The sequence below is a fragment of the Microchirus variegatus genome (assembly GCF_963457635.1).
Source record: "Microchirus variegatus genome assembly, chromosome: 16".
NCBI classification, from domain to species: Eukaryota; Metazoa; Chordata; class Actinopteri; order Pleuronectiformes; family Soleidae; genus Microchirus; species Microchirus variegatus.
In genome coordinates, this window is record NC_139817.1 from 7,976,557 (window position 1) to 7,986,756 (window position 10,200).

Genomic DNA, 10,200 nt, shown 5'->3' on the forward strand with positions numbered 1-10,200 from the left:
CAGCTCAGATTTCCTCTCTGCTCGCGGTCGCCGCTGCTGCTGCTGCGCCACTACGATGCTCACACTGCAACATTAGCAAACACATCCCCCAGTGTCCTAACCCTTAAGTGGGGATTCCTGTCGTTTTCTTTCTTTGTTTATTTTTTACTTTTCGTTTTTTTCCCCCTTGGTTTAACAAACCGCCGCCGTCGACATGCCTAACATCGTGCTTTTTAGCGGGAGCTCCCACCACGACCTGTCCCAGAAAGTGGCCGACAGGCTGGGGCTGGAGCTGGGCAAAGTGATCACCAAGAAGTTCAGCAACCAGGAGACATGGTGAGCACAATTCTTCTCTTTCGCACGACGCGTCTTTTTTTGGTTTGCGAGGCACATGTTGCTCTTCTGTGCTTCCATGCGGATATGTTAGCTCGAAGCTAACAATAGTTTACTACACGTGACCAGCTAGCCACATGTAAACACACAAGGCTAGCACACTTGTGTCTAACGTCAGCGCCGTGCCGTGCTAGCGCCCGTTGGGGTCAGTTTAGTTCGTTTTTCGGTTGCCGTGCTTGCGCACTGTTTGTAGCAGCTACATTTAAGCAGACTGCCCGAAGCGGTGAAGATGTCAAATTACGCAACTTTACATTAGGCTCGTTACGTACGTGTCATGCTAACTACTAGCGTACCGCTACGTCTGTTTCCCGTGTCACGGGTGAACGTGGACGAGGCCAAGTTTTTGTACGTGTGGTGCAAAAGTCCCCGAGCTATTGTCATGGTCTAAACGCGTAAACAAAAGCTATAACGGGGCAGCTGTTCGATTCAATATTCCACGTCAAATGTGCAGGAAACGTGCTAATTTTAAACTGTACAACATGTACGCAACACCTGAACGTATCCACTTAGCTGAGCGGCTATTGGCTAGCTACGTGATTGAAATCACACCGACAACATGCACAAACGATACAGTTGATTACAAGGAAGTTTATGCGTCAGATGCAGATGATCAGGTTATGCGGGAAGATTCCACATGTTGTTCGAGAAAGGGTGCCAGCTAGCCTCCTGAGTCCTGTCAGTGTGGCTACAGTCAGTCCTGCTACAGCTACAAGACTGTGGTTAGACTGTGCTATATATGTGTCTATAAGTATAGTTACTTGGGTTACAAAGTGTAAAATATCATGTAAAGGCAAACAAGTTGATTTAAGTTAACTTTTTTAAATGGGGAATCAATGTTGGCCCTTATTGGTGCCTGTTTTTAAGCTCTGTACTGTGTCCACTTCTTAAATCACATGCACCTAATTTGCACATTAACAATGTGCATGCTTGCAGCTTTTAGCCTCGTTTATCATTAGCCTTGCAAGTGACTTTTATTACTTTGACTGTACCCTGTTGTGGCTTGGCCTTGAGCACCGTTAGTTAAGGTCATGCCGCTTGTTTAAAGCCTCTTACAGGATGACCTTTTGTCTGCCATGTTTGCTGAACAGAACTGCAGGAGCGTTTGCAGCTTCAGGATGAGGATATGTGGCTGATCACTGTGCTTTATCTCAACTATTTTGTTCTTTTAATGGAGGCTTGAGCTGCAACAGCCTAGTGAACACAGCATTAACATCATATCAGACCGGTTCAGTGTATTGTAACACTCTGGTTAAAAGTAACCTGCATTGTTGTCTTCTAATCCGTCCATAACTTACCGGCGTTTGGCTCTGTACAACACATGATACTCGAAGAGATAGAATTATTACATATAAATGCATTACGTAAATGCACTGAAATAATAGAATACGGGTACACACATGCATCCCTACCACCAGTTAAGAATCTTTTGGTGTGTGACTAATAATAATAATAATAATAATAATAATAGGACAACTGGAAAATGTCTAATACTTGCATCAATTCCCCACTTTATTTGTATACCGGGATACGGACAGTGGTCCAATTCTACAGCCAACATGAGCTACAACTGTACTGTGTTGCTGACCTTTTGGCCAGGTCACCCTTGTAAAAGATATCTTGACTTTACCCGGTTAAATAAAAATAAAAAATAAATCCAGGGAAAACTGATTATCTGTGTGGAATGTTTCTCTCCTGGGAAAGCAGCTGTTTGGGCGACACGGTGCAAAACAAAAAAGATTTTCTCACACCAACGGGAGGTGAGAACAGGATGTTGATAGCAGCTCTTCTCACAGCTCGAGGGCAGACAGCGGGGGGGGGGAGAGTAGATTCTTGGGAATGAAATCTGCAGAAGACTGCAGTTGACTGTTTTATTTGCCCCCTTTTCCTGCTTGGTGGCTTCATTTTCATTGACCACAGCGGTTTTATGTGAGCTGATAAAGAATTCAAAGATGGCAGGAAACGGAAGACATGAATTATGCCAATATATGTTCATGTATTCAGGTCCGCCTCCACCACAGGGCACATTTCCTGTTTGTCACAGATGAAGAAAAACTGAAGTTAAAGTGAAAGCATCATATTGCTTGTTATACATATTAGTATTAGCATATAAAATGCTCAACAGTCACACAGTATATAGAACGTCCTGTACTGCAAACACAATGACACTATATCCATATTCACGTCCTATTTCTCAATTTAACCCCCGGAGCGCCTGCCTCTGTGTTTCACCAGCGTGGAAATCGGGGAGAGCGTGCGAGGCGAGGACGTGTACATTGTGCAGAGCGGCTGCGGCGAAATCAACGACAACCTGATGGAGCTGTTGATCATGATCAACGCCTGCAAGATCGCGTCCTCGTCCCGTGTCACCGCCGTCATCCCGTGCTTCCCCTACGCCCGGCAGGACAAGAAGGACAAGGTACAGGTACACGCGCACACACATCCCCAAAATGTTCGAAATCTGACAACTTTACAACTCATTTTACACCCGTGTGTTAATGAGAAACATCAACCTGGTGTTACTGCAGCGTGCTGGCGTCTAATTAGAGCAATCTCTGACAACCTGGGCTGGACAAATATGACACACGACACGACCGGGTCAGGTGAAAAAAACGGAACATGCAGCTGGCTTATCTAAATGTGTAGTTTTTAATCAGTTCACACCTAAAGGGAAATGTTCTACTTTGATTCATTCTGCCAGCACATTCAGTTATTCAGCACATTCCACAGGAATGTCTTATTTTCTTCACATGAGCGTGTAACATGCGAGGGTCAAAGCTCACCCTCACCCTTTCCTTGCTTCCTGTGACAAATGCATCATTAAAATTAGATTTTGTGGACAAAAGGAGGCCTTTTGAGAACCTCATCACCAGGATTTTGTAAGCCCTGATCAACATTGCGGTTAATTGACAGTTTTCTCCTTAGTTTATACCTGAATCTCTGCCCTTCTACCAGCACTTGGAATCCATTTCCATGTAATGTTTTGTCAACAAGCACTCAAGCCTGGTACCATGCACGTACATCTACACACCCTTATTTTTCTCGAGTGAAAACAAAGACGTCAGGTTTGCCAAAATTGTTCTTGAATAATAAACTACCGACCACAGCTCAGATTTTCATGACTCCGACTTCAATCAATCATCTAATTGCATTTAAATCAACTTTAATCAAGAGCAGCATGTTTTTTATTTGTTTTGTTTTTTTACTCACCTCAAGCGACCCATGTCCTGTTTCTCCTCAGAGTCGAGCTCCCATATCAGCCAAGCTGGTGGCCAACATGTTGTCTGTGGCCGGAGCCGACCACATCATCACCATGGACCTGCACGCCTCACAGATCCAGGTCAGTCTCCAAATCACCGCTCTTTTTTGCTATGGAGCAAAGTTTTTATCTTTATTTTGTCTTATGCGTACGGACATGTTTGTTTAAAAATTGAGAAGAAATGATGAATGGGACTCAATTTGTCGAATTTTAATGTACCAGGTGCATTTTGTGTTGTTATCATAAGAGAAGCACAGGTGCATTATTTTTCCTTTTTGTTCTTTTGACTGTTTCTAAAGTTTTTCTAAAGTTTAACTTGCACCAGTTGATGGTTTAACTCTGCGTTTTGTTTTGTTTTTGGTAGGGTTTTTTCGATATTGCTGTGGACAACCTGTACGCAGAGCCTGCTGTTCTGCAGTGGATCAGAGAAAACATCCCGGAGTGGAAGAACTGTATCATTGTGTCTCCAGATGCCGGTGGAGCAAAGCGGTGAGCGACAATCACACATTTAGTTTCTGAACTTGTTCCCAATATTAATGGTCTTACCCACAGGTCAATGTTTCTACACTGTAGTTCAGTTATGACTCTGTGAATGAATGCAAAAGTTTAAAGAAATCCGTGTCAATTGATATAATCTGTAAGCAACAACAATTTACTTTTAACTCTATGTGATTTTTCAACAATATTGACTAATTATTGTCCAAATCCCACCAAAATATTGATATTTCTTTCCCACAGTTTGAATACAGCATTTGAATGTTGTTGTGTAAAGCATCATCTCAAGGTTGGCGTAGCATAGAGGATAATCCTTGTGTTTTTGCCTGCCAAGTCCATGTAAAATGACAAAAATATCTCTTCAGACTTTGTCACCCAGCAGGAAAATGTGTTACTAACCACCAGAGGTGTAAATAATGATTGATTCATGGTTTGAGCTTTGGTTGACAAGCGTGGTTTCAATTCAAATGACCTGCACGTTCCAGCGTAGTACTTTAGTTGTGCTCCAAATCAAAAGATTTGACAACCTTCTCTGCTCTGACACACATGGGAAACTTTTGTCTTAAATACCCTTCCTGTCCTCCCTTCTGTCCCTTGCGTGCAGCGTGACGTCCATCGCGGACCGCCTTAACGTGGAATTCGCCCTCATCCACAAAGAGAGGAAGAAGGCCAACGAAGTGGACCGCATGGTGCTGGTGGGCGACGTCAAAGACCGCGTGGCCATTCTGGTGGACGACATGGCCGACACCTGCGGCACCATCTGCCACGCTGCCGAAAAGTCAGTGGTCGTAGTTTGTCACCTGTCGCGTGCGTGTGTTCTGTGAAGCCTCTCAAAGGCTTTGTTTTAATGCTTTTTTAAAAACCTTTTTAGGTTGATTGACGCAGGAGCAATAAAAGTCTACGCCATCCTCACACATGGCATTTTCTCTGGACCGGCCATCTCTCGCATCAACAACGCTCCGTTCGAGGCCGTGGTGGTGACCAACACCATCCCACAGGAGGAGAAAATGAAGGCGTGTCCAAAAATACAGGTACTGTAGCTGTCGATATGAACCTTCATATAATAGCCAGTGTTTAAATACTTTTTCCAAGATATCTTTCACTTTATTATTTTCTGTTTCTTTCAGGTCATCGACATCTCTATGATCCTGGCCGAGGCGATCAGAAGAACCCACAACGGCGAGTCAGTCTCCTACCTCTTCAGCCACGTACCCTTGTAACGAGTGTGTGGACGGCCCTCGGCCCACTCTCCCTCTCCTCTCTCCTCCCTTTCTCTGTCTCTCTGGTTCGACCACTCGGCTGCCACGTTTGGTCACATCCTCCTAACGAAACACTCACTTTTTTGGCCACCCGTGTGTCGCCTTCCACGTTTCTCTCTCTCTCTCCCTCAAGAGACGGAGCCAAATCTCACTTCCTCCTCCTCTGATGACCAAGTTTGTATTTATAAGCATCTCTCTTTTTCTGTTCTCCTTTTTTTTTTTCCTGTCGTGCCGACCTCAAACAGCAGAGGCATCGCCTTCATTTAAACCAAAGGCTCCATCATCCTTACTTAAATACAAAAGTAGCATTCCACTGTCATGTGGTACAAACATTTTGGCTGTTCCTGCTTTTTCAAAGTGATAAAATTAGTGAGACTGCACCTTTTTGTTGTTGAAAGTATTAAAACGATAAAGTCTTAACCGCTGAAGTTGCGCTAAAGCTCTATGGACTTTGATTGTAACGTTAGTTTAAACCACAAGGTAAATTACGTTGACGGGACCACATATTTAAAAAAGAAAACTTGATTTAATCTAGTTCTGAGCCTCCATGTATGCTGTTGCTTCTTATCTCGATATGCTGCTGCTACCTAGTGGTGGTTTATCAGTACAACACCCTTCTGTGTTAAATGATTTTCTTTCTAACTCCCTGACAGGTTTCGTTGTTGATTAAAGTATCGAATGTGAGGTGTTTTTTTTTTTTGGGGTTGTTTTTTTTACCCATTTTCCAAAAGGTCATTAAAGTAATTGAGCCCACAGCTTGATTATAGTGTTAAGATTTCAACAATGATTTGTCACTAAATAAATAAATAAAAGTGGAATTGTCTATAGCTGTCACGGCTCACAGGTGTCCTTGTAAAAGAAGTGAAGAAATCACTGGTGGGAGAAAAAAGAAAGAAAGCATGATTTAATGTTTTATATGTGTGTAACACTTCAGGCTGTTAACTTGACAATAAAGCTTTGACAATGAGATGCTGTTCTGCTCGTCTGTGCTGCGCAATATCCACCTTTTTATACCAGGTGTGGGTTAAAGGGACATTGCAGCAGTTTTGTATGGATGGAGGTGCGAAGGTGGGTGCAGTTCATGGTGTAGTTACAGTTTTTCAAAATATAGATATCAAATTATGGCAGTTTTTCCATATATAAATGTTAAAATTTTGGCAGTTTTTCAAAAATATTAACATTAAGTCATCAAAAAATAAATGTCAAATCTGGGTAGTTTCAAAATACATCAAATAATTGCAGTTTAAATATGTAAACATCAAATCATGGCAGCTTTTAATTTTTTTCATCTCTTTTTTTAATCTATGTAAAACAAAATCCATAATACATACATGGAATATTGCGATTTAATGATAATAATAATAATACATTACATTGTGATATATATTATTGAAGTTTTGCCTGGCCCTATCAGTATAACATTGCAAACAATAATGTATTAGTCATATCTGCCTCAGCTGTTGTAGCGAAACTTGGAATCGCCACCAGAGGGAGCTCTCTCTACATAAACGAGCAGCCACACAAGAAACCAAACTGAAAAGACACTATTTTCTGCAGTTTTCAGTTATTTTCAGACCAAAAACGTTGTAAAATGTACATTAAATTTCTGATTCATATAGTGATATTATTATTATTATTATCATGGTGAAAAAAAAAAGAATATAATCCATGCATGTTCCAGACAGTGTTGATGGGAGGAGGAGGAGGAGGAGGGGGCGTGTATGTGAGTGTGGATCAGAGCTGGTGACGTCACCGTCATTAGCATATTTCTGACTATATGTAATGCTTGCGCGAGCACGCGCCGTTAAGTGCTGCAGCTGCGCCGAGCAGAGGAACTCCAGATTTCAGTCAGATATTCTCTCTCTCGCACACACACACTCCGGTAAGTCTGACTACACTTCTTTGCGTCCACTGTTGTTGTTGTTATTGTTGTTGTAAACGTGGAAATGGAAGATACCAAAATGTTTTGGTTTTTTAACGTCAAAACGCGAGTTTTTGTTTAAAATTGAAAGCGTTCGATGTGAAATTAGGTTGAATGGAAAGCACCCGTGTGTGTGATAGAGTGTGTCTGTGTGTGTGTGTCTTTGTCTTAGAACCTCTCACGTTCACGTTCCCTTTGTGCTCGTGCTGCACGCGCCTGGTCCCGTTATTAAAACGATGCTGTGGTGCGTTCACGGCGCTTCTGTTTTTGTCTGTGAGCGTTACCTTCAATGACTTTTTAAAAAAATTTTTTTTATTATTATCATTTATTTAATTTTTTTGAATTTGTGGAGTTGAACTTGGATTTCATGAAGGATGAGTGAGCAGAAAGCCAAACTGGGCGGTGGTTCCTGTTGATGGCGCCCCAAGGGGACAAGTACGTGACCAGCGAATGCGGATGTAAAGAGCGGACACCAGTGAATCAACATTTACCTCCAGAAAATGAGAAATTATCTTTTTTTTTTTCTTTCTTTTCTTCACTCAAAACCGCATCCCTTTTTCACCCTTCTTCTTCTGCTCGCTGTCACAGCCTATTGTTATGTAAATGTTGGGATTTGAGTCGCCTCAGCTCAGCCTTGGCTGCATTGTATGGAGCAGCGTGTCCTCTGTGTGCAGCTTTCCCCGGGGCTGCTGCGCTGGATAACGGGCACATGTCTCGGCTCAGAGCCGCAGACTGACGCTCATTAGGGGAGAAGTCGACTGCGGCTGCGCAGGGATCAAACCTCCTTTTTTTTTTTTTTTTCTTCTGACCACTGAGATTGAGACAACGCCCACAGACTGAGAAGCTTTTTTTTTTTTTTTTTTTTTAAACACAAATTGACATTATCTATACAGTATATGGAGCGATTTATTATCTCTCTGTATATATGTTTTTTAAAGAATACTTTTTTCTAATTTTACAGACCATCCACAACAATGTCTGACAAGCCAGACATCTCTGAGGTGACCAAATTCGACAAGACCAAGTTGAAGAAGACGGAGACACAGGAGAAGAATCCACTACCTACACAAGAGAGTAAGTGTGTGTGTGTGTGTGTGTGTGTGTGTGTGTGTGTGTGTGTGTGTGTGGTGGAAGTTGTTTTTCGTCTTCTTCTTTGAAACCGTTTGTGAGCTCACTCATCTTCTCTCTTCTCCCTCCTGCAGCCATCAATCAGGAAAAGCAGTCGTGAAGCCCCTCCCTCTCACCATGTACTGTACACGCCCCCTCCTCCTCCTCCCGCATTGCCTTGTTTTCAGTCACATCTCTTTAGCTGTATAACTTTGTATAACCAGAAATCATGAAAATGACAAACCAAGCTGCACCACCTGTTGGATGGATGATGCTTTCGGGGGGGCTCCATCCAACCATCCACCCACCCATCCTGTCTACCCCCCCCCTCAGCGGTGGAAACGGCACTGTCAACATCTAGGGTGATGAAGATTTGTCCATGATGTGGGGGAGGAGGAAGAGGACGCACGTCTCCTAACACCTTTACGACCAACGCTGGCGTCACAGGGCGTGGCCTGCTCAGTCTTCGTCCCAAGAAGCTCGTCATCATTGTGCCCCCCCCCCCCCACACACGCGCGCGCACACACCCAACTTTCTGTGTGGCTGCTTTTGCACCAAAGCTGAGGTGTCAAGCTTTTTGTCTTCTAATTTTTTTTGGAAATGCACATCTTTGATTGTACACTGGCCAAAATGTAAATGCCCCAAAAATCACTTCTTTTTTTTGTCTTTTGTACGTACACAAGGTTGAAGGGTTTCATCTAGTTGTGGGAGATGCGCAAACTGACCTTATCTACGGTTAAATTTGCACCACGTATGTCGGGGAGTTAATCATGAATATCGTCTCTGTTCACCACCAGTGATTGATTCAGTGTTTGCTTTCAGCCGTAATTTAAATTTTCTTTTTGTAAATTCCCAGTCATGTTACTCTGCCACAAATGGGGTTAAAAAAAACATGAAATGTTGTAATAAAAAATAATTTGTTACTAAAACATCTGCAGTATGGTCGTTTTCTCACAGAAATACACATTTGTAGCATATATCTCACTTTAAAGGTGCGCTTAACCTAATTTCCAGTGTTTTAACCCACATTTCAACTGTTCCACACTCTTAAATATCTCAGTGAGCCTGGTTGTGGATTAATGAAAGCCGTCATACACCAAAGCTCACTGATTAATGCTCTAAACTCCAACCACACAGCAACAATTCCCTGTAGTCCAGGAAGTAGACACAGCCATTTTGGTGACACTGATCATTTCAGGCCCTGGAAAGCAAAAAAAAACGACTCCACGTTGCACATAAAACCTCTTCTACAAAGGCCTCGGGCAAATGTGCATCAGCTGCTTTCATGCATTTGTCAGCAGTGGCTTATGGGATGGCGTGCTGTGACCCAAGAGATTTGCTCGTCCCTTAAATTAGCAGCTACCCACCTCCAAAAGCCTTAATGTCATTAGTGTGACATCACCGTTACTCAGAGAATCCATACGCTGCTGTGTGTGTGTGTGACTGCTGCAGCAGCTTTGTACTATAATTGAAACGTGAGCAGGGCTTGAGCGGATGGAGGGAATCCCGAGTCAGCGCAGATGTAGTGATGATTTAGCCTTTGAAGAGTGACATGAGTCGACATATTTGTTGCAGTATTGAACCACGCAGATGTTTCCTGTCGCTAATGTATCACAGAGTGTGTGTGTGTGTGTGTGTGGATCTCAGGCCTTGTTCTGCGCATCCTAGATCTTGCTCTAAGTGGATTGCTGTTAAGTCACTTTCTCTTAATGAGGTATTAATCTGCATTGAGGAGGAGGAGGAGGAGGCTGCTGCAAGTCCCCGCCCCTCAGCTGGGATTAACCCCTTCC

At 43.0% G+C, this 10,200-nt stretch overlaps 2 protein-coding genes across 3 annotated transcripts; both read left to right on the top strand.

The window, feature by feature from the left end:
* The first annotated feature begins 36 nt into the window (after positions 1–36).
* On the top strand, positions 37–6,311 carry LOC310938644 (ribose-phosphate pyrophosphokinase 2). Of its 2 annotated transcripts, none has more exons than XM_083903189.1 (7): positions 37–315; positions 2,605–2,794; positions 3,611–3,709; positions 3,993–4,117; positions 4,728–4,901; positions 4,995–5,154; positions 5,251–6,311. In XM_083903189.1, the coding sequence occupies exons 1-7, from the start codon at positions 194–196 to the stop codon at positions 5,341–5,343; spliced, it is 963 nt and encodes a 320-aa protein (XP_083759315.1). In that variant the 5' UTR covers positions 37–193; the 3' UTR covers positions 5,344–6,311. The 2 variants fall into 2 exon arrangements, with proteins under 2 accessions (XP_083759315.1, XP_083759316.1); XM_083903190.1 differs by having other exon boundaries at positions 2,605–2,788.
* An 889-nt stretch (positions 6,312–7,200) lies between these two features.
* LOC310938217 (thymosin beta-12) lies at positions 7,201–9,333 on the top strand. Its single transcript, XM_083902694.1, has 3 exons — positions 7,201–7,264; positions 8,265–8,377; positions 8,506–9,333. The coding sequence occupies exons 2-3, from the start codon at positions 8,278–8,280 to the stop codon at positions 8,529–8,531; spliced, it is 126 nt and encodes a 41-aa protein (XP_083758820.1). The 5' UTR covers positions 7,201–7,264; positions 8,265–8,277; the 3' UTR covers positions 8,532–9,333.
* Positions 9,334–10,200: the final 867 nt, after the last annotated feature.